This window comes from Girardinichthys multiradiatus, chromosome 9, assembly GCF_021462225.1.
Source record: "Girardinichthys multiradiatus isolate DD_20200921_A chromosome 9, DD_fGirMul_XY1, whole genome shotgun sequence".
Classification (NCBI taxonomy): domain Eukaryota; kingdom Metazoa; phylum Chordata; class Actinopteri; order Cyprinodontiformes; family Goodeidae; genus Girardinichthys; species Girardinichthys multiradiatus.
Genome location: NC_061802.1, coordinates 17,085,473 through 17,110,133, shown reverse-complemented (window position 1 = coordinate 17,110,133; position 24,661 = coordinate 17,085,473). Strand labels below are relative to the sequence as shown.

At 41.2% G+C, this 24,661-nt stretch overlaps 2 protein-coding genes across 4 annotated transcripts in view; both read right to left on the bottom strand.

Moving 5' to 3' along the window:
• Positions 1–2,954: 2,954 nt before the first annotated feature.
• On the bottom strand, positions 2,955–13,949 carry LOC124874492 (alanine aminotransferase 1-like). Its single transcript, XM_047375869.1, has 11 exons — positions 13,833–13,949; positions 13,325–13,414; positions 12,656–12,764; positions 9,632–9,765; positions 6,438–6,681; positions 6,283–6,362; positions 6,070–6,206; positions 4,646–4,820; positions 4,407–4,562; positions 3,425–3,534; positions 2,955–3,327 (listed from the first exon to the last, which is right to left on the bottom strand). The coding sequence occupies exons 1-11, from the start codon at positions 13,947–13,949 to the stop codon at positions 3,162–3,164; spliced, it is 1,518 nt and encodes a 505-aa protein (XP_047231825.1). The 3' UTR covers positions 2,955–3,161.
• Positions 13,950–20,044: 6,095 nt separating this feature from the next.
• LOC124873539 (1-phosphatidylinositol 4,5-bisphosphate phosphodiesterase gamma-1-like) overlaps positions 20,045–24,661 on the bottom strand; it is a 48,928-nt gene continuing 44,311 nt past the window's right edge. For 2 of the 3 annotated variants that reach the window (XM_047374249.1, XM_047374250.1), the window contains 2 exons: positions 22,818–23,002; positions 20,045–21,555 (listed from right to left, as the gene is read on the bottom strand). In XM_047374249.1, coding sequence (XP_047230205.1) covers positions 21,495–21,555; positions 22,818–23,002 — 246 coding nt within the window. In that variant the 3' untranslated portion in view covers positions 20,045–21,494. Of the gene's footprint in view, positions 21,556–22,817; positions 23,003–23,023; positions 24,573–24,661 lie in introns of those variants that run through there. The other variant, XM_047374251.1, reaches the window with a different exon arrangement.

Genomic DNA, 24,661 nt, shown 5'->3' with positions numbered 1-24,661 from the left:
CGGCCAGACTCTCCTCTCCAATACCCTGGCGTAGGCCTTACCAGGGAGGCTGAGGAGTGTGATCCCCCTGTAGTTGGAACACACCCTCCGGTCACTCTTCTTATGAAAGGGGACCACCACCCCACTCTGCCAGTTGTGGAGATATATTATGTGTGTGCATCATTATTATGTCCATAACCAGTGTGGGAAATAAAATGTATAACGTGTTAGTATAAGACATTGTGGCCTGCAGAATTGTTATTGCACAAACTTGGCCTTGAGTGTGATGAAGCAGAAAAATACTGAGAGCTGAAGGAGTGTGTGAAAAGTAGAGACTGACTTACTCCCTGCTTATATCAGTAGATACAAGTGCAGGTGGTGGAACAATGACTGTCTAAATATGGTAAGCTGGAAAAAGTGTGTACGTGACTACATGTGAGAAAATATTGTAATCAAGGGCGCTGCCCATTTTCAAGTATGTTTTAATAAAAGCAATGTGCCCAGTGAGAAGCTCTGAAGTCGTCTCGGTGTGTGGCCTGATCACATGAGAGCTTCCCTGGTCCAGGTACTTTGAATTGCATACAGCTGTCTCCGTGTGATTTATTATAATATGTGTGTAATTCCTCCAGGTTATGGTGAATAAACGAACGCGCTGAAGGCCTCTTTAAAGAGGTTCTTCAACACAGTCTAGAGGCACTGTCCCCGACCGCCACGCAATCTTGAAGAGGCATGTCAACCATGACAGCCCCACAACATCTAGAGATTTGAAGTACTCAGCGCGGATCTCATCCACCCGCAAAGCCCTGCCACCGCAGAGCTTTTTAACCACCTTGGTGACTTCAGCCTGGGTGATGAAAGAGTCCAACCCCGAGTCTCCAGCCTCTGTTTCCACCAGGGTATGCGTGATGGCAGGATTGAGGAGATCTTTAAAGTACTCCTTCCACCACCCGATAATGTCCCCAGCCGAGGTCAGCAGCCTCCCACCTCCACTGTAAACAGTGTTGTCGAAGCACTACTTCCCTCTCCTGAGGCGCCGGACGGTTTGCCAGAATCGCTTCGAGGCCAACTGGGAGTCCTTCTCCATGGCCACCTCCAAGGCCCGAATTTTTGCCTCTGCCACAGCCCAGGCCGCGGCACACAGCCGCCCCAGGAGTCCCACAAGCCAACCACAGCCGATAGGACTCCTTCTTCAGCTTGAAAGAGTCACTTACTGCCGGTGTCCACCACTGGGTTCGGGAATTGCCACCACGACAGGCACCACAGACCTTACGGCCCCAGCTACGGGCAGCAGCATCGACAATAGATGCAGAGAACACGGTCCACTCGGACTCTATGTCTCCAACATCTCCCAGAATCTGGTCAAAGCTCTCCCGGAGGTGGGAGTTGAATACATCCCTTGCCGAGGGCTCCGCCAGACGTTCCCAGCAGACCCTCACTATGCACTTAGGCCTGCCAAGTCTGTTTGGCTTTTTCCTCCTACAGCAGATTCAACTCACCACCAGGTGGTGATCAGTGGACAGCTCAGCCCCTCTCTTCACCCGAGTGTCCAAAATATGCAGCCAAAGGTCTGATGAAACAACAACAAAGTTGATCATTGACCTCCTGCCCAGGGTGTCCTGGTGCCAAGTGCACTGATGGACACCCTTATGTTCGAACATGGTGTTCATTATGGACAATCCGTGACTAGCACAGAAGTCCAATAACAAAACACCACTCGGATTCAGATCGGGGAGGCCATTCTTCCCGATCATGCCTCTCCAGGTGTCACTGTCATTTCCCACGTGGGCGTTGAAGTCCCCCAGCAGAATAATGGAGTCCCCGGGAGGGGCACTATCCAGCACCACCGACAGAGACGCCGGGTACTCCGCACTACCGCTTGGCCCATAGGCCGAAACGACAGTCAGAGACCTGTCCCCAACCCGAAGGCACAGGGATGCGACCTTCTCATCCACTGGGGTAAACCCCAACATGAGCCAGCTGAGCTGGGGGACAGCAAGCAAACCCACCCCAGCCCACAGCCTCTCCCCGTGGGCCACTCCAGAGTAGATGAGAGTCCCACCCCTTTCGAGGAGATGGGTTCCAGAGCCCACGCTGTGCATGGAGGCGAGCCCGACTATTTCTAGTTGATATCTCTCGACCTCCCACAAGCTCAGGCTCCTTCCCCTCAATGAGGTGACATTCCACATCCCTATAGCCAGCCTAAGCATCTGGGGATCGGGCCGCCGAGGTCTCCACCTTCGTCTGCCGCCCAATCCTCTTTACACCGGTCCCTCACTGTTCCCCTTGCAGGTGGTGGGCTCACTTGGGTGAACCATTCAGACTGAATTCTGATGGCGATTGCAATTAAATAGTAATGTGAACCACCATGCAAAAAAATCTGATTTGGGAATTAAGCATAAAGACCTGCTGTGTGAAGGTCGCCTAACAGAAAATTTAAAAGTGACATGCAGCTGCAGCTTCTTCAGCTTGACTCTATGTCCCCTGCTTATAAACAATAAAGTTAGGGTGCAAAATAACTCTGTTCAATCCTTTTTGATGATCAGGGCATGACCCCTAAATTTCTATTCTTACATTTAAACCAAACCAAAGACATTATCGATAAATATAACCTAAAAGGAGAGTCAAACATCAAGATCAGGTCTTCACAAAGACTGCAAAAGCAGACTGTGCTAAACAGTCGGCTAAACAGTCAGCTGACTGTTCATGTTTTGTGCCCTCCCTGAGGGAAAATGTTGTTGCTGTTTTCTGCATAAATTGTCCGAAGTTTGCCCCTGAAAAACACAGGGCACATCTTTAGTTTATCCACAGGGTGAGCTACGCTTCCTTAAGGATCATCGTGTAAGAACCAGCATTGTTCAAAGTTCTCAAAAAAATGATCTCCACTCTTGAACCTGTTCATTTGATGATTTTATTTTAACCAGCACATTAATTAAGTCAGATACTTCAGTGTGTCATTTTGTACGTAAAATCTTTCTGACACTGATTGTATGGTGCTTCTCTTATTTATCTCCATCAAAGTTTTATTTTTTTATTTGGTCTATTGTTGCAAAAGCAGTCCCACCAGAACCACAACTCTGGGTGCTTTCAGATTTAAACACTAGCATGTTGCTAAACAAAGAAATGTATGATTTTAATGACAATATGTTGAAATACATAAAGTAGAAATTAACATTGGACAGCTGTCAAATGTAGCTTTGGCCTATTTCCTCGGCTGATGACAGCATATTGCTTCTCGACTTTGTCTTTCTGTAACTTCCATTATGTTCTCTGTCAGTGAGGCGAAGGTGGAAGGAAGAAATGCGGGAGAGAACCTCCTCCAGGGTGTCAGGAGGAACCAGAACACATAATCTAAAGGAATCAAGAGAGATTATAAAGAGGAATATTTTTGCACTAACAAACGATGCAGTACAGGGCCATCAGTGCTTTGTCATTTCTTGTCTCCTACCTGAGATGATGGCTGCCAGTTGTTCCACCATGTTGGCCTGCACCCAAGATCAAACCTTCCTCCTGTAGTAACATCTGGCAGTACAGCACATCTGCTTCCAACCCCAGCATCTGAAAGCAGAAACATGAGGAAATCAAAACAAAGGTTTGCATTTTTCTGTTTCTTTTTGACACGTGTCTCTGTTCATGTCATGTATTGTTGTTTGTTATTACTCCGATGAGGATTCCCTGTGTTTTGCTATTGTAAAGAAAGGACTGAACGTCATGTATAGCAAGTTAATGGTTAACAGAAACTTTAAGTGAGTTCCTATGAAACATCATCTGCAGCGTGCAGAGAGGAAACAAAGTACAGAGCTCAACTACTTCTGGTACATCTGAGCTCTAAGGTGAAGTTACAAGACATGAAAAGCCAAAATGATGAAAGATGTTATAATATGTTCAGGGTGAACTTAGGGTGATAAATAATACAAATGAAGATTAGAGCTTATTTTCATCTCCAATTTCACTTCAAACAAAGATTATTTTTGCTCTACTTCTGTTTGTGAATGATTTTAAGCTTTGGAATTAAAATTACCTGAGACATAAGTTTAGAATATAAGACAAAGACTGCAAATACAAGAAACACCAATGCAAATGTTAAAACTTCCAGCTAAAGTGTCTGCAGTCGGATTAATTTATTGGTTTCTTGTTGGTAAAATGCAGCTTAGTCTTCATGTTTTTTCTTTCTACAACTTATTTGCTCTTTGTGAATAGGATTGGCAACACTTAATGAAAGCACTGAAACACTTATGGCTACATGATGTATATGATTGCCTGGTTTACATTAACAAGGATATTATGCAGAACCATGTTTTTTATGGCTAAGAAAATATCTCCTCAGAATTGTGTACTTTGTTGTTTTCTTGGTAGGCTGGTAGGTTTTAGGTGTAACTGATGACAAATGCAAGCAAATAAAAACAAACATTTACTGCATCCTTCCTCACATTGGCTTGCTCCCTGATCTCAGCTGGTAGATTCAGTCGTGGGTAAAGGTAGATTCCTCCCATCGCCGGCCAGCAGCTCATTCCTGGTAGATCATTCAGCAGCTTTAGAGTCTGCTGAGCATTTTGGGCCAGAGTGGCTCGAGTCAGGAGAGTCTCCTTCAGTGAAAATATCATCCAAGAGAAGACTGTTAGAAGATTAACAACATCAGCTGCTGATGACACTATGGTTTTGTTCTGACCTCAGCAAATGTGTTATATGAAGGATCCCCTGGTTTGGGTGGGCTGAGCATAAGATCCAGTGCAAGCTGTCCTGTGACTGGAGCGTTGATGTCAGTGCAGAGCATGGTATCTACGAAATGCATCACCCCCGAGTCCATGTTGATCACCTCCATGTATCCCGCTCTGAGGCCACACCTACACAGAGATCATCGGGGGCTGATTCATAAAAATCCTCCACAAACGTCTTTACTTCTCCACATTCATGGACACAAAAAACATACAGTCTTTCAATAAAAAACTACAATTCAATTAAATTAGCATTAACTGGTGGTTTCTTAGCCACTAAAGACAGAGATTACCAACTTTGTTAATCCTTTATCTTTTATAATAGATTTATTTGCCCATTATCAGTATTAAAATACAGGTTTATTAAATGTAAAATTAAAATAAAGTAAAGTTGTCATAACTGTTCATTTCTCAAGCAGCCTCTAAAAGGAAACAAATAAAACAGATTAGTTTCTGAACCTGGAAATTATATTATTATTTTTCCATTATCAGTGTTAAAATAATATAGAATTCTCAAAACCCTATGCCATCTTACCCATGAAACAAATAAAACAAATAATAAAACAATATTTTAGTCCTTAAACTTTTATCATGGATTACTGCATTTGCTCATTATAAATATTGAAACGTAACAAAATACATTAGTCACAATTTTTTTCTAAGCATTTAAAAGATAGTAAAAAAGTAATTTAAAAGCATTGTTAATACTTAACATTAAACAATTTGACTGAAATAACATGTGTCTGTTATCAAATAAAATTATTTCAACCCTTTATTCCTGTGTAACTGAAGAAATATAAAATAAAATAAAATATTTAAAACAAATTAAAAAATTAGAAGATTTTTCCATTAACAGTATGAAAATAAAAAAAATTAAATACAATAAAATAGTGATAATCCTCTCACTCTACTTAAGCATTTATTTTTCAATGTCTAAAGATAAAAAAATCACTAAAAAAAGACATGTAGTTTTCAACTTTTTGCAGATTTGCATTTTCCCTGCAACCATCGATATTTACAAAACTGCATTATGTATTTAACTATTTACATGTAAGTAGTCACTGATAATAATATTTTCAGGGACAAATATGGAAACCTTATCTTTAGATTTGAAAAGAAAAATACATGTATATTGGATGAGTTATTGTGTTTATTTATCAAAATATGTAAACATATTTTTCAGTTAAGCCCATAAACCAAGGATTGAAGGATAACTTTTAGATTTAAACTGAGAAATAAAAACATTTATGTAAAAAGATCTGAAAATCATATAAATCTTTTTAATTCATGAACAGAAAGAAAGCATTCACTGCATATAGCTGAGATTCCCATTGGCTGGATCTGATGGAAACTGATGAGGATGGTAATAGGAACTCACTCTGCCACACAAGCGCAGGATAGAGAGTTGAAGGACACCATCTCGACCGTTTCTCTCAGATGATTGTCCATCTCAAACAGAACCTTCTTGTATGAAATAAACTCTCTGTTTGGTGCATAAACACTGTCCTGGTAAACCTGGAGGGAGGAGAAGAACAGCTGACGAATAAATAAAAAAGATTAATCTGATGCTGAGGAGACGTTTTGTCATCACCTCATCAACCAGCAGCAGGAGTCTCTCAGCTGCTGCAAATTCAATCACTTCCTCTATTGACTTCCTGTCCTGCAGATGTCCTAAAAGAAGAAAGCAGTGGCCTCATCAGCGTAGGTAAAGAGCTGGATTAGGCTTGGATCCAGTAAAGTGGGTACCTGTGGGGTTTCCTGGGTTGCTGATGTAAATTGCTCTTAACGTACAGTGCCCTCTAGAGGTTGTTGAAGCTCGGTGCAACTCACTCAGATCAACAGCCCAGCTTTTCTCCTCCACCAGCCGGTAGGGCGCCGCCATCACCCCTGCCTCGTCCAGCAGAGGGAGCAGCGTGTGTGGGCAGGGCTGAGGGATCAACAAGCCGGTCTGGGGCTGCCCCTCCCCTTCGGACAGCAGCTTTACAATCACCTTAACACACAAAGATAAAAGTTTTTTCTCTGATCTGATCTTAGGCAATATTTTAACTACTATTTTACAAAATGCATTTATAAAACTGACTAACCAGGAGAACAAACTTTGTCTTGTCTTTGTGGGCTAAAGCTTTTGTCTCAAACAAAAATGAATGAATGAAGTACATCATTAAACAATTATATAAATTAATAAGTATAGTAATTAAATATTTTCCTGTTTTTCCTGCATGTTTTAGTGCAACTGATACAGATTAACCATGAGAAAAGACTCAAATAAAAAGGCATAGATTGTTTTGATTGCATCATTTCTTTTATTCAGACAAATAATGCAAATGTTGTATATACCTACATGAACACTCAGTTGTCTGATATACAGTACAGACCAAAGGTTTGGACACACCTTCTCATTCAAAGAGTTTTCTTTATTTTCATGACTATGTATATTGCCGCTTCACACTGACGGCATCAAAACTATGAATTAACACATGTGGAATTATATACTGAACAAAAAAGTGTGAAACACCTGAAAATATATCTTATATTCTAGGTTCTTCAAAGTAGCCACCTTTTGCTTTGATTACTGCTCCTTACACTCTTGGTATTCTGTTGATGAGCTTCAAGAGGTAGTCACCTGAAATGGTTTCCCAACAGTCTTGAAGGAGTTCCCAGAGATGCTTAGCACTTTTTGACCCTTTTGCCTTCACTCTGCGGTCCAGCTCACCCCAAACCATCTCGATTGGATTCAGGTCCAGTGATTGTGGAGGCCAGGTCATCTGGCGCAGCACCCCATCACTCTCCTTCTTGGTCAAATAGCCCTTACACAGCCTGGAGGTGTGTTTGGGGTCATTGTCCTGTTGAAAAATAAATGATGGTCCAACTAAACGCAAACCGGATGGAATAGCATGCCGCTGCAAGATGCTGTGGTAGCCATGCTGGTTCAGTATGCCTTCAATTTTGAATAAATCCCCAACAGTGTCACCAGCAAAGCACCCCCACACCATCACACCTCCTCCTCCATGCTTCACGGTGGGAACCAGGCATGTAGAGTCCATCCATTCACCTCTTCTGCGCCGCACAAAGACACAGTGGTTGGAACCAAAGATCTCAAATTTGGACTCATCAGACCAAAGCACAGATTTCCACTAGTCTAACGTCCATTCCTTGTGTTCTTTAGCCCAAACAAGTCTCTTCTGCTTGTTGCCTGTCCTCAGCAGTGGTTTCCTAGCAGCTATTTTACCATGAAGGCCTGATTCACACAGTCTCCTCTTAACAGTTGTTCTAGAGATGTGTCTGCTGCTAGAACTTTGTGTGGCATTGACCTGTTCTCTAATCTGAGCTGCTGTTAACCTGCGATTTCTGAGGCTGGTGACTCGGATGAACTTATCGTCCACAGCAGAGGTGACTCTTGGTCTTCCTTTCCTGGGGCGCTCCTCATGTGAGCCAATTTCTTTGTAGCGCTTGATGGTTTTTGCGACTGCACTTGGGAACACTTTGAAAGTTTTCCCAATTGTTCGGACTGACTGAACTTAATTTCTTAAAGTAATGATGGCCACTCGTTTTTCTTTACTTAGCTGCTTTTTTCTTGCCATAATACAAATTCTAACTGTCTATTCAGTAGGACTATCAGCTGTGTACTGTATCCACCTCCTGCACAACACAACTGATGGTCCCAACCCCATTTATAAGGCTTGAAATCCCACTTATTAAACCTTACAGGGCACACATGTTTTGTAAAGATTAAAGCCTCCTCTTGCGATATATTTAAAAAAATAATAATAAATTGGTCGAGTTTTACCTAGTTTTATAGACCGTCAAAAAAGGGGCTTGGCCTAGTAGGCCCACCGGCGGGCCCGTCGGCCTCAAAAGAACATGTTCACAGATTAATGTTGCACAGTGCAATGTGTGCCAATAGCTTAATGAGATATAAACTGTCAGAAGAATACGTTTTATATTCATATTGAATCTAATCTCTGGTTTAGATATTCTTTTAACTTTTAAGATTTGGAACTCAGATATTTGACTTGCAAGTAAACAATAAAGTACATAAGTAATCATTTTACTCTTATCTTTGATTGGCAATTATTATTTTTCTGTTGAGGCAGCATCCATTTCTTGTTTTCTGAACCCAAACCAGTACAACCCAGAATTTCCAGAAACTAAAATACATAGATGACGTAAATGGCTTAATATCTATAGTCTTAAGGAAATACAATTTATGTGACCCTTTAAAGGGGGTAAACTGTTTGTTGTGGACAAATACAAGTCAAGCTGCAGAAGCCCAGCTCTTCTTTTTGTAGGGACATCGACAAGCAGTTTCAAAACTAGATATTTTTCATAATTTGGATGTATCCTTCTGAATTTCTTCAAACCTAAACAGGATTGTGTATCATGTCAAAAATGTAAATATCACTGTTTAATGATGCCATTATCAAAATTATCTTGACAGTTTTTATGGCTCAAACTCAAAGATTTGAACAAAATTTGAACAATGTTTAACACCTTCCTTCATATTATGGAAACACTTTCATGATTTAATGATAACTGCGTGTTTAAAAATTGAAAACTGAACTGAATAATGACCTAAACAGTCAAACTAAATACAGATAAAATATATAAAAAGCAATTTTGTAATGTTTGTGAAACCACAGCTTTAATCTGCTGTAAACCTTTAGTTGATTTTACATAACGGCCAATACAAGCAGATTTCTTGGACTACTCAAATTTGTGATAAATTCACCTAATGTTAGCCAGATTATTTGTGATAGTCTCGATAACATCCTGCTTTTTTACATTGCAACTCTTAATCTTTCTCTTATTGTTTTTACTTTTATTGCCATATCTGGTCATACCTTTCAACTTAGTGTTAGTGATCAGTGAAATAATGGCGTGATTAATATGAACAGGATTAGCATTTAATAATAGTAATGACAGTATGTTCATGCTCATACCATCAGTGCTCTCTGAGCACCAGAGGAGATAAAAATGTTCTCGGCATAGGCAGGAACACCTTCATCTCGTTTCATGATGAACTCAGCGATGGTTTGTCTGATGTGAGGCAGCCCAGAGGAGGCAGTGTAGGAACCTGAAAATAAGGAGGAACAATCAGTTGTTTATTTAACCTTTTAAATAGGGTATTAGTAAAATCATTTCAAACATCACTCATGTTTGATGTTTTAATGGATTTTCTGTAAAGGACGAGGAATCGAAACTCTATAGTGAACATGTTGCTCAGGATTATACATATGAGTATATATGCTTTATGCCCACAATGAGAACTAAAGTCACTCTGTTATTAGGCTACTAAGGGTGCATCTTAAATTGTTTTTTAGGAATAGTTTTTTTCTTCAGTTTTTTATAAATGCACCATTTTTATATTTATATATATATTAATTAACATTTAATTTAACATTATTTTATTTATTTTTCTTTACAAATAATAAACTGAAAAGGCCATTGTGCAGAAGTATTCAACCCCCCTGAGTCAATACTTTGTGGAACCACCTTTGCTGCAGTTATAGCGACAAGTCTTTTAGGGTATGTCTCTACCAGCTTTGCACATTTAGTGACTGAAAATTTTACCCATTCTTCTTTGCAGAACAGCTCAAGCTCAGTCAGATTAGATGGAGTGTTTGTGAACAGTAGTTTTCAGATCTTGCCACAGATTCTCGATTGGGTTTAGGTCTGGACTTTGACTGGGCCATTCTAACACATAAATATGTTTTGTTTTAAACCAATCCCTTGTAGCCCTGGCTTTATGTTTAGGGTTGTTGTCCTGCTGGAAGGTGAACTTCAAAGTCTTTTCCAGACTCCAACAGGTTTTCTTCCAAGACTGCATTGTATTTGGCTCCATCCATCTTCCCATCAACTATGACCACCTTCCCTGTCCCTGCTGAGGATAAGCACCCCCAGAGCATGATGCTGCCACCACCATATTTGACAGTGGGGATGGTGTGTTCAGAGTATTTTGCAGTGTTAGTTCTCAGCCACACATAGCATTTTACATTTTGGCAAAAAAGTTCAAATTTGGTGTTGTCTGACCAAAGCACCTGTTTGCTGTGTCCCAACATGGCTTCTGGCAAACTGCAAACAGGACATCTAATGGCTTTCGTTTAACAAGGGCTTTCTTCTTGCCACTCTTCCATAAAGACCACATTTGTGCAGTTGTCCTGTGGACAAATTCCCCCACCTGAGCTGTGGATCTCTGCAGTTCGTCCAGAGTCACTATAGGCCTCTTGGCTGCATCTCTGATCAATTCTCTCCCTGCTCTCCTTGTTCAGCCTGTAAGTTTAGGTGGACAGCCTTGTCTTGGTCTGATTGTTCCATATGTTCCTAACAGAGCACTTCATTCTCAGACTGCAGGTTTACTGGTGGTTCCTAGAGTCTCTAGAAGTAGAATGGGAGGCAGATCCTTAGCTTAGGCTGCTGGAGGACATAATGACCACTTTCACTCTCTGCTACACTCTCACACTACTCTCCTATTTTGCATTATTTGCTGTTATTTCAGTTTTTAACTTTATGTTCTCTCTCTTTTTTCTTCCTAGAAGCTACACCTGGCCTGACTCTGTGTCTACCTGTGACACCTTTCTGGAGAGGGGCGTCGTCCAAGCTTGTGCTGGCAACAACAACGCTCAACTTCTACAGATGATCCACATGGCCCTGTCTTTCAGTGTTTAACCCTTTCTCTCTCCTAGACAATTGACTGAGCTTTTGCTGTGACTAACTCTATGTGCTCTCTTTCAGACTCTATCCTTGAAAACTGGCTCAGAGTTTATCTGTTCTTTCTTTCTAGATGAAACGACTAAAGGAGCTACATCCATTAACATTTACTTTTCCTTCCCATAGAAAGTACTCCTGGATCAGTGCTTCTTTGTTCTCTTTGTGTCTCTGTTCTGTTCTCTCAAACCCCCAGTCGGTCGTGGCAGATGGCCGCTCACACTGAGCCTGGTTCTGCTGGAGGTTACTTCCTGTTAAAAGGGAGTTTTTCCTCTCCACTGTCGCTACATGCATGCTCAGTATGAGGGATTGCTGCAAAGTCAACGCCAGTGACTGTCCACTGTCTCTACATGCTCATCCAGAATGAGTGAATGCTACAAGTCTCTGACTGGATGCAATAGGCTGGGTTTCCTTAGATGGAAAAACTTTTTATCCAATTTAAATAAATAACTGAATCTTACTGCACTGTTCAATGGTTAGGATTAATCGGAATGTATGTACCTGACTGTTGTGAAGTGCCTTGAGACGAAATGTGTTGTGAATTGGCGCTATATAAATTAACTGAATTGAACTGAATTTAATTGATATATTATCAATTCAATTCAATTTTTTTTTTAATCTTTTGCTTTTTGTTTCCGATTTATTGGAAGTGGACTGGGAGGTTACAAACTGGTGAAAGTAAAACAAATTTTTTTTTCCTCTCTACGGTGGCTGAGAGAGATGAAGAGACAATGACCATAGTAAGCATGTGCAAATATACAACACACAAGCAAGATAAGGAAACAGCTTCACTAACTTTCACAAATTCACCGTAAATAGGTTCCACAGATGCAAAAGGTCATTGAACAACTAAATCAGTTTTTAGAAATTATTCTGCAAATCTAATAGTTGTAAACTAGATATGATGAAATCCACACACCTACAGTCAACGTCAATAACTGAACAGGACTTTGGTAGAACCTGGTTTTAGTTCTAGGTTTTTTCTTTTTGTATGGATTTTCATATTGCTGTCTTTGTTTGAATATGAGAAGTTTTTGCAGCATTTTGGTACGATTATGTCTTAATATGCAGTGCATGTAATGTCTAATTTAAGTAGCTTTCTTTATTTTATCTTTGTTTTAATATTCACATATGTGGTTTTTAGTTGCAGTATTGATGATAGGCAAGCCAAGTTTATATGTATAGCACCATGCATACACAATGAATATTAAACTGTGGGGAAAATGATTTTCTTGTTTTTTGGTTTTTTTTATCCTTACCCACGCTTTCACCATCACAAGCCTCGAGGAGCCTCTGAGCTCTTAGCCTGACGTCCAGAGGAAGACCTTCTTCTCTCAGCAGTTTAGGGCACAAGCACACAGCCAGGACCTGGAAAACAGCATCAGATTCAAAGATTCATTAAAACAATAAAATATAGCATCTAGGATGCACAAACCAGAACATTATACTTACAAAATTATTTTTCTTTCTTAAACGCCTGAATAAGGAGATTATTTTCCAGAGAATATGTCACACAACTCCCAGTGGAATTGCCTTTTAGAAACATGACTGTGGTTGTCCTTCTAGAAGCTTCTGACAATAGTTTACTGGAATTTTAGCCCATCCCTCCTCATACAGCTGGTGTATTTGAGCCAGGTTTATAGGTTGCCCTGCTCTCACACACCTTTTTCAGCTTTGCCCATTCATTTTCTGTGGGACTGAGATGAGGGTTTTGTGGTGACCACTCCAAAATATTGACTTTGTTGTCTTTAAGCCGCTTCGTAACTATTGCTAAGTTCCCATTACAGCTCCCAAAGATTTGATTGATCCATAAATGTTGATAAACCAGCGAATAGAGTTATACTTTTAGGACTTTTATATGTTCGCATTAAAAACAAGCAGATCTGGATTTTCGTCTGAATCAATTTTAAGCATATGAAAAAGCTAACCTGGCGAACAAATGAGTTGGGTTTCATTCCTGCTCTCTGGGGATCACCTGAACTGACGTCAATCACCTTCTTGAAGGGTTTTGGCACCCCCTGTAAGAAAACATGTTTTAAAGCACCACAGATTAGCATCTAGTCCTGAACAAATTACATGTCCTTCTTCAAAGTAAGGAGACATTACTTGCTACCCAGCTCTCTCTTTAAGTTCCCATTACACCATTTTAATTAGATTGAGGTCTGGACTTTGACTAGGCCATTGCAATATCTTAATTCTTTATTTTTCAACTTATTCAAAGTTTTTGTAACTGGATGCACGGTTCAATAAACATTGCATGTATTGAAAAGAAAAACCATCTGCAATTTATTTTTTGTTTTAATAATTGGTAGTATATGATTAGAAGTTTTTTTACTTTGTCTTGACATATTGAGCCTTAGGCAAGTAATACGGTTTAGTGTACTTACTATAAATATTAGTGATTCTTGATAATTGTAGGCAGATGGGTGGACTTACCTGCGTGATTTCTCTGGTGGTTTTCTCAGCCAGACTCTGCAGCGCACTTTGAGATGAGACTCTGATCCCTCTCACTCTGGGGTTCACATCTTGCAGGGAAGTCATCACCTTTTGCATCAGGTAGTTTTTAGTCAAAAACTACATTTATTTATCATTTAAATTTACATGTTCAGTCATTAAATGCTTGTTATTATATATTTTTTATTGTAGAAAATGCCTGTTTCTGCTGTAAGTTTGTATGTTTATGCAAATACAATGCTAAATGTTATTGTTGCGTAATCCACTTGTGGCTCTTAAGAAAGTATATATTTAGCAAGGGATATCAGTTGGGTGACTAAAGCCTGTCATATGTAACAGTTTAGCACTATTACTATATACTGTGATAATGTGTTAAAGTAAGGTAAGCTCCAGTTATTAGGTTAAATATACACTCATCAATAAAGTTACAATACAATTGTTCATGAAGTGATTATGTGGATGTGATTTATTCTTGATAAAGTGTATATTGTAAAATATTTACTGATAGATCTTGCAAATTACCAACTTTATGGGCAACAGTGCAATTCATAAAGCTATTAAGTTAAGTTAAGCCATGTCGGTCTTGAAATGAAATAACAATGACATTGAAATGTGTTTTAAAAAAGGCTTAAATTTAACTTACTACGATTTGCAGAAAATGTCTTCTTGAATGATGTGTTTTGTCTGGCAGCTGCTGTAAAGTTCTTAGTGTCTCTGATGTGCAGTCCAGAGAAAATTTGATGAATGTATAACTGATGTACTACAGTTATTCGGTGATCCAATCAAAACGTGTTTGATGTGTAAACCTCTGAATTATTTCAGCAGGACTCACAACTGAAGCTGGACTTTGAACAAACTTGATGTTCTGCCTGATTTGTATTTTTTTTCTTGAAGATGGATGGATGTTATGTCCTGATAATAAATCAGTCTTTATAAACTGAAGCAGGACAGACTTTGTGCCACGACATATGGAGGTCTCTGCTGATTTTAGCCAAGTTGGGACATATTAAGATAGTACATTTATTTGCAAAATTTCCCTAAATTAAAAACAAAAAAGCAGCAGATGTGGACATCTTTAAGTTTTTTTATGTTTCTAAGAAAGCAAGACGTACAACTTTTGTTGTCAACAACATTTAGGAGAATGGAGGCCAGGAGAGGAAACATCTTCTGATGTCTTTCCTTGACTAGTTGCAATATCAGAAGCCATTTTTTTTTACTTGTAGGACTTCAGGTAAGGCCAGTTTCAGAGCAGCAAAGTAGCTTTAAGCTGAAAGATAATCAATTGTTTAACGCAGCATGGATTCAGTAGGTTTTCATAAAACATTTAGTAACTTTAGTTTACTTTAATGTTCAGTCCCAGCTCTTGTGACAGAACGTTTGTACTCGTACTCGTCGTCTTCCACTTATCCGGGACCTGGACCAGCAGACTCAACAGAGACACCCAGACGTCCCTCTCCCCAGACACCTCCTCCAGCTCCTACGGGTGGAGTCCAAGGCGTTCCCAGGCCAGCCGAGAGACATAGTCCCTCCAGCGTGTCCTGGGCCGTCCCCTGGGCCTCCTCCCGGTGGGACGTGCCTGGAACACCTCCCGAGGAAGGCGTCCAGGAGGCATCCGATATAGATGCCCGAGCCACCTCAACTGGCTCCTCTCGATGTGGAGGAGCAGCGGCTCTACTCCGAGCCCCTCCCAGATGGCCGAGCTCCTCACCCTATCTCTGAGGGAGTGCCCGGCCACCCTACGGAGGAAGCTCATTTCAGCCGCTTGTATCCGGGATCTCGTTCTTTCAGTCATGACCCAAAGTTTATGGCCATAGGTGAGGGTAGGAATGTAGACCGACCGGTAAATTGAGAGCTTTGCTTTTCGGCTCAGCTCTCTCTTCACCACAATGGACCGGCAGCCGCACCGATCCGTCTGTCGATCTCCCGCTCCATTTTTCCCCCACTCGTGAACAAGACCCCGAGATACTCAAACTCCTCCACTTGAGGAGGGAACTCCCCTCCAACCTGAAGAGGACAAGCCACCCTTTTCCGGTCGAGTACCATGGCCTCGGACATGGAGGAGCTGATCTTCATCCCAGCCGCTTCACACTCGGCTGCGAACCGCCCCAGCGCATGCTGTAGGTCTTGGCTAGAGGGGGCCAGCAGAACCACGTCATCCGCAAAAAGAAGAGACAAAATCCACTGGTCCCCAAACCACACCCCCTCCGGCCCTTGGCTGCGTCTAGAAATCCTGTCCATAAAAGTTATGCCGGCAATGCGAACCAAACTCCTGCTCCGCTCGTACAGGGACCGGATGGCCCCTAATAAAGGGCCCCCGATTCCATTATCCTGGAGCACCCCCCACAGGGCATCACGAGGGACACAGTCGAATGGTCCACAAAACACATGTGAACCGGTTGGGCAAACTCCCATGAACCCTCGAGCACCCTGTAGAGGGTATAGAGCTGGTCCAGTGTTCCACGGCCGGGACGAAAACCACACTGCTCCTCCTGAAGCCAAGGTTCGACTATCGGCCGGACTCTCCACTCCAATACCCTGGCGTAGGCCTTACGAGGGAGGCTGAGGAGTGTGATCCCCCTGTAGTTGGAACACATCCTCCGGTCACCCTTCTTATGAAGGGGGACCACCACCCCCGTCTGCCAATCCAGAGGCACTGTCCCCGACCGCCACGCAATGTTGAAGAGGCGTGTCAACCATGACAGCCCCACAACATCCAAAGACTTCAGGTACTCAGGGCGGATCTCATCCAACCCCAAAGCCTTGCCACCGCAGAGCTTTTTAACCACCTCGGTGACTTCAACCCGGGTGATGAAAGAGTCCAACCCCGAGTCCCCAGCCTCTGTTTCCACCACGGAATGCGTGATGGCAGGATTGAGGAGATCCTCGAAGTACTCCTTCCACCGCCCGATAATGTCCTCAGTCGAGGTCAGCAGCCTCCCACCCCCACTATAAACAGTGTTGGCGAAGCACTGCTTCCCCCTCCTGAGGCGCCGGACGGTTTGCCAGAATCGCTTCGAGGCCAACCGGTAGTCCTTCTCCATGGCCTCACCGAACTCCTCCTAGGCCCGAGTTTTTGCCTCTGCCACAGCCCGGGCCGCAGCACGCTTGGCCTCACGGTACCCGTCAGCCGCCTCAGGAGTCCCACAAGCCAACCACAGCCGATGGGACTCCTTCTTCAGCTTGACAGCATCCCTTACTGCTGGTGTCCACCACCGGGTTCTGGGATTGCCGCCACGACAGGCACCGCAGACCTTACGGCCACAGCTACGGTCAGCAGCATCGACAATAGATGCGGAGAACATGGTCCATTCGGACTCTATGTCTCCAACATCCCCCGGGATCTGATCAGCCCCTCTCTTCATCCGAGTGTCCAAAACATGCGGCCGAAGGTCTGATGATACGACAAGTCGATCATCGACCTCCTGCCTAGGGTGTCCTGGTGCCAAGCACACTGATGGACACCCTTATGTTTGAACATGGTGTTCATTATGGACAATCCGTGGCTAGCACAGAAGTCCAATAACAAAACACCACTCGGATTCAGATCGGGGTGGCCATTCCTCCCGATCATGCCTCTCCGGGTGTCACTGTCATTTCCCACGTGGGCGTTGAAGTCCCCCAGCAGAATAATGGAGTCCCCGGGAGGGGCACTATCCAGCACCCCCGACAGGGACACCAAGAAGGCCGGGTACTCCGCACTACCGCTCGGCCCGTAGGCCGAGACGACAGTCAGAGACCTATCCCCAACCCGAAGGCGCAGGGATACGACCCTCTCATCCACTGGGGTAAACCCCAACACGAGACGGCTGAGCTGGGGGGCTACAAGCAAACCCATACCAGCCCGCCGCCTCTCCCCGTGGGCCACTCCAGAGTAGAAGAGAGTCCAGCACCTCTCAAGGAGATGGGTTCCAGAGCCCACGCTGTGCGTGGAGGCGAGCCCGACTATTTCTAGTCGATATCTCTCGACCTCCCGCACAAGCTCCGGCTTCTTCCCCCCCAGCGAAGTGACATTCCACGTCCCTAGAGCCAGCCTAAGCATCCGGGGATCGGGCCGCTGAGGTCTCCACCTTCGTCTGCCACCCAATCCTCTTTGCACCGGTCCCTCACGGTGCAAAGAGTGTTTGTTTTGTTCTTCTTTCTTTTCGTGTCCTGTCTGGCAGAGCAGTGCTCAGAATTGTGTAAGTGCCAAGAAGAAGCCCAAAAATTTACTTTTACAAATGGAGCATTACGGCCTTCTCTGTAATGTTCCACTTGATAGATATAAAAAACTTTAGTAGAAACTGCTTTGGGATTATTTCAAATGCAGGGACACAAAGACGGAAATAAGAGGAGAAAAAAAAAGAAAGAAAGGGAGAGTGGTGGGGCAAAAAGTTAAAAGGGAGCGGAGATAAGAATAGAGGAGCGAAAAAAGGATAAAGAGAATACAAGATAACCCCCAACCCCATCCATAGACAGGGTATAAAAAACTGAAAAAAAAAAGGAGGGGTTCACCTAGTCCAAACTAGCCAGCTATCCATAGCCACCCAAGGGTGAAACAGTCGTCCCCACCAATGTATTATAAACCCCACTCCATGACCCTCCCACCCCCCATGAACCCAAACATGAATTTCCCCATAGAGTCACCCCCAACCAGGACATAGATATCGAACAGGTTATTTCCCCACAGGGGCACCTCCCCGTGAGAGAGCTCCATCCCAAAAGCCGATGACAAGAAACTGTATTTATTTCAGATGTGACTCTTTTAACATTATTCTCTTCTTTTCAGGTCAATCCAACGATCCCTTCTATGTAAAGCTTGCAACAGCCTTGAGGTGTCATAAGATGCTTGTTTTTCACAGAGAAGACTGGGTGCTCCTCTTTTGTCTTTTAGATGAAGAAAGCTGCAGTTTAAGCTATTTTAGATCTTATTTTATAGCTGTGCTTATTACTACTGAAGTTTTCAAACTTTTATTGTACTTGAATAATTATGAATTTCATTTTTGAATGATTTTGAAAATAATATGGCCATAATTCTTATTTTATGCAGGTTGCATTTAAACCCAAAACTGTTCATTACTCAGACAATTTTTTATAATAACCTTCTTAAGGTTATTAAGAAGGGGGAATCATTTCTTGATGCGGAACCTTCTTGTAATGAAATTTTAATCTAGATAAGTTGTTTTTATTCGATACTCTTGGTTGAATAATTTTGGGTTTAACTGTGTTCAAAAGTATTTTATCGGGTATACAAACGTAAGAGGATTTTCCAGGACATTTTCTGTGAGAATATCTCCCATCTCCTGATAAGGTTTAGATGAGGGTTTGTCCCTCAAGTGCTACTAGTTCCAGCACATCACACTGAATGTCTCCTCACTGACATGTTATTTCCGGGTCGTGTCAGAACTCCTTTGGAGAAACATTTGTGATTTACGGATTAACTTGTTAAATCATTAATTTGGTTATTCTAAGCCTTAAAGTAGCATTACACATTTACCAGCTCTGCAGTTAAAAATTATTTTACTATTATTTCACAACAAAGACAAAAATGATTAGTTTACATTTTAATCTCTTTAACATTGGAGATGCAATGTGCTTTTTAAATGTGCTTTCCTTCCTAATGTTTTCATCATGTAAAGCACTATGAATTGTCTTGTTGCTGAAATGTGCTACACAAATAAACTTGCCTTGCCTTCAAGGATATGATGGTATAGACCAGGCAAGGGCAAACTATGGCCCGTTTGGGTTTTTAATCCGGCCCGCCAAACATAAGGCTCTCTACTGTGTTGTGGAAAAAAATGCCTTTGGAAAATAATTTGAATTCAATTGAACAATAAGCCTTGCATATCCATGCTTTACTACCAAAGGACAGAACCTTTTTTATGTTATGGCTTTTACATGTCATTTATATTAGTTGACACAAATACTACATCCATCCGCTCCTGGCCCGGCCCCTCTGTCATATTTTAGAACCCAATTTGGCCCACGAGTCAAAAAGTTTGCCCACAACTGGTATAGACAATGGATGGATGGATGTTTTGAATTAAACCTTTATAAGGAATTAACATGTGGCTAGTACATCACCCTCGAATCCAGTCCTTGGCCCAAATTCCACCCCTTTTCCTAAGCACGAGACACATAGGTAAATGTTTCAGTCAATACCTCTGTGGTCTTTTAGGTAGTTATTTTCTGCTACAGAGACAAGATCACTCTAGAAGTATACATAAAGAGCTTTATTAACTGGAAACTCACACAGAATTTGTAATACAGAGTATTAATACTGGACAGTAAGCAAAGGTACAGAGAGAGAGAAAACACAACTGGAGTCTGGTTTTCTAATACACAAAGAGGCAGAGAAGAAGACTTTTGCATAGAAGTCTCTGCACAGTACAGCATACTAAAGGGAGAAAAGAGAGGTTTTTATCCATGGAAACATTTTTAAAGGGAGCTCCAGGTACACAATATTAATTTTACCATAAAGTTACAAAGAGCATTGTTTCTGTAATATGTTTTTTCACCTAAAAGAAGTTATGTACACAATGATCAGTTAGACAAGAGTAAAGTAGCCCCTGATGGGTGGGTCAGACAGGAAGCCATGCAGTATTCAAAGCTGCTTTTTGCAGATCCACGACCGGCTCATCCCCATCTGTTGATTAGTGAGATGATTGAGTCTGATACCGATCAAGCTAATTAGATGTGTTGAAAAAAGAGTTGGCAGTTAAAAAAGCAAAACAAATCAGACACAAGTCCTCTACTAGTTTTCTGTCATAGCCCTTATTTGACTGGTGTAATGGTTGACATCCAGTGGGCGCCCTTTTTCTGAAGGTAGCATGGATTAATACAGAGCCCTTACAAGTATTAAAATAAGTCCTTATTTGTGTTGGGGGGAATTTGTTTGACATTTTGTGCTCTTCTGAGGACCTAGTTCTTGTTATTGCCCCCAAAAAAGACTCGATTAGGAGACTTCAGTCTTTAAATTCCTTCATGACTAGTGGTCTAAACCAAAGGAGTGCATTCGTTCTCCAGTTGTTTTATGTTTTCCCATAAAGGAAAACTTTTCCAGTTCTAGTGAAAAGCAGACTTTATTTTCTTTTCAGCACACTTTAAAAACGTTAATAACAAAAAGGCACAAACAGGATATTACCTCTTTGCTACGTGTGCCCACCACTCCCTTTCTACATCCTGATAGCAACACTTTTATTCAATTTTTGTGTGTAACCTGAGTTTTCTTCTCCATTTCATCCTGTTATTATAAACTTTGAAACACAGTAAGATCAGATGTAATATCATTTTATTCTTTTAAAAGCTTTAATGTAAGTCAAACTCTACTAAAATGATTATTTATTGAGCTTTGAAATTTTTACACAGCAGTGGAAAATATACTTTTATCTATATATTACGTTCCTGTTTCAGCTGTTTTCATGAAATCTTTAGAGGTAGCCCCCACAGTTTGCTCTTAGTGTGTTTCAGCCTCAATCCTGATTGTTTTATAGCTTAGTTTTTAGTCCATGAGATGTTTCTGTTTGTAATATTTTTACCATACGTGCTTTATATCCCACTTATTTTTCTTTTCAGTTTCAGATTGCATTCCGCTTCTGTGGAAGCAGCTTCTTCACAGCGTGCCAGGCACTATGTTTGAAGGTTAGTGCTCTCTGGTGGACGATGCCATTAGCTGCGTTTTGCTGCAAACTGCTGCCTCAGTTTCTCCCTCCTCTTCTTCTCCATCAGGCTGGAAAACAAGCAGAATTTAAGGATCTAGGCAGGTTAGAATCCAGTTCATAACATATGAGATGGAAAGAATTTCTCAAACGAGAAGCTAAAAAATCAAACACTGATAAGATAAAAACAAGTGGTTTAGACAGAAAAAAAAACAAATCCTTGGTTTTCTTTTCGAAACGCCTTTTCAGTTCAAAGTAATATTTATTTATATATAATGACCAAAACAGTCAAAGCAGACATGCAGCACGTAAAAATCTTTAACAGCTACAGATCTTTCGTATGAACTTATCAGCTCCCTATATAGCTTTGGAGGAATTTTGCAACGTTGCTTCAGTTCATGAAGTTTCTCTCAGGCAGAGGTCTGGACTTTTCAATGCAACACCTTGATTCCTTTCTTTCTGTTATAGATTAGCTGCTCTGTTTGGGATTGTTGTCATGTTTATGACCCAGTTTGGGATGAGCTTTAGCTACCAGGGAGATGGTCTCACATTTGACTCGGGAATACTTTGATATACAGCAGTTCATAAGGTGCCCAGGTCCTGTGGCTGCAGAACAAGCCCAAATTATCACCCCTCCACCACCGTGCTTGACAGCTGGTATGGCGTGTTTGTGCTGATAGGCTCTTTTTGTAACAGAGAACCAAACTGAGATGTTCACTTTTAGAAAACAAAATAGTTCTTTTCTTTTAATCCTGAACAACTCATTCTTGTTCCGCCTAGTATTATATCTATCTAATAATCCTGTGATCAGCTTTAATATTTAATATGTTAACCGAGAGCCTTCAGAGTCTGGGATGGAGCTCCTTTTTTTTGGCAATTTCTTCTTTAATTGCACGGTCTCATGTTAACCACCAATGATGCTCAAGAAACAGATATAGTTTATGGCCTTGCCTGCTCCACCTAACCTTTGAGACTGTGAGAAGAAGACGGTTCTCACAACAGATTGTTTGTGGCCGCTCTCCATCGTGTTGCGTTGTGATCTAACAGGCTTGAGAGTGTAAACATCTTGTCCTTCTGATGACACAGCAGAAAGTTGTGTCAACAGAGAAGATCAATTATTTTTTGATATTTACAGCTTTCAGGGCACTAGGGCCACTATAAGAGAATAACAGGTTTTTTTCAGACAAAAATATAGTATTTAAAAACAAACATCTGAAAAACCAGTAATTGTTCCTATTGTACAAGGTGTGATCTGTTTTCGTGTGGATGTCAGAAATAATCATTCATCATTTTTGTATGTTTCTGTTCCTTTTCGTGGCACATCATGTGTTACCGGCGGTTGCGAGCCTCGACCAGTTCGCTCAGCTGGTCCTGGGCCACCGTGAGCTCCTCCAGACTCTGCTGGTAGCTGAGATCCGCAGATCCCGACCTCTCCAGGAGAGAAACCTTGGTGGACAACTCAATGGTTCGATCCCTTAGCCGCTGGATGGATGTGTACATGTTCTCGTCATCTTCTTCCTGCAATCCCAGAGAGGGTGAGGAGCGTGGCGTATCAGGGGTCATATCAGGTCAGTGTGGATTACAGTGTGCATTTGTGGTCTCTGTACTGATTTTGTGCGGCTCCCGACTGTAATTCAATGATGATAAAAAAATTTATTCCACAACACAGGTGGTTAATGCACAAGGAGACAAAGTATTTATCTTTAAAAACCACGCATTTCACATTTTATTCAATTTTTATAGTAAATAGGACCACATCTATCCACTTACCTTTACTCAAAAGCTTTCAAATCTGCTTTTATTTAATTTATTAAACTTGGCTAAATACAACAAGTATTCTCAAAGAAAGAGTGACCCAAATCCTGTTCTTACAGCTGAGAATAGACCAAATGTTTGTTTTTTTCAATCGAGTTCAAAATAATTTGCAAACTGGATTCCTTTCTTTTAATAAGGCAAAAGTGCAAAACCCTTTCAGATTTTGGATCTACACTGATTTTCAGGTCCCTTGTCCATGAAAATCTGACTACTTTATTCACTCAATTAAAAACAAATTTTTTAGTGTAGTTTATTTTTTAAGAAGGTTAAAATCTTTCACAATCAAATTTTATGTGATTTTAGTGTTTAAAAAAATTTATTTGCATATATGGCATGTAAAAAACAACTACTGGACAACTGTTTAACGACTTTGAACAAAAAAATATAAAATGATCAAATTCTAAAATATAAAGTTCACCATGAATTCATGACAGATATTTTAATAGTTTGCAAACATTACATATGCAACCTGAAATAACCAGAAATGGGTAGGTAGGATGGAAGCACACATGGATGAACACATGGAAGAAGGGACCAAAGGATGGAAGGAAGGAAGAAGTATGATAGGGCAGAAGGAATGAAATAAAGAAAGAAAGGATAGATACAGGGAAGTACAGTAGGAAACAAAAGAAGGAAACAAATGAGAGAAAGGGCACAATGATGGACAGTGAGTTAGGAAAGACAGAGAGAAGGGAAAGAAGGGAGGTAGGATGCAAGATAGGAAGAAAGGACACAAGGAAATATACAAGGACATTTTAATGAAAGGAAAGGATAAAGGGTCTGGAATTACAAATACATTTCAATACTCTTGTTTTTTTTCTTCCATATTTACCCAGAAGTGGAAAACACTGAAATGTCGGTTGATACCTTTCAATACATTTTCCAGCTGTAGAGAAACCCTGTCAGATAAGACCCCCAAAAATCTAATTTGCATATATGAGAGGGGGAAATAAAAACAATCAAGTTTTGTGTTTTGCCCAAAACAAAACAAAAAGACCTTAAATAGCTAAGATTGGCATTTAAGGGGTTAAATTTCAAAGGGATATTTGCTGTGAATGGTGAGGACTGAAGCTAATACTGGTTTATGGAACAAAACAAGAAAAATATATTTATACATAACATGTCTATTGTAAGCTTTAAAGGAGCATTTTTTGTGTCCAATGGCCACAGGTGAAGCACAAAAAATGTACTCTCAAGGGCTAATGAAGAACATCTCAGGTCAGTCGTGGCAGAAGTCCACTTTTGTCTCAAATGAAGCAGCCTAGAGAGGTTTCTACAACAGGTAAGATATTTAGTGTTTTCTATCTTTGGACAAAAAGAAAAATGCTGGAGTGATCTGGTGGCTTTAGATCCAGCCTCAAA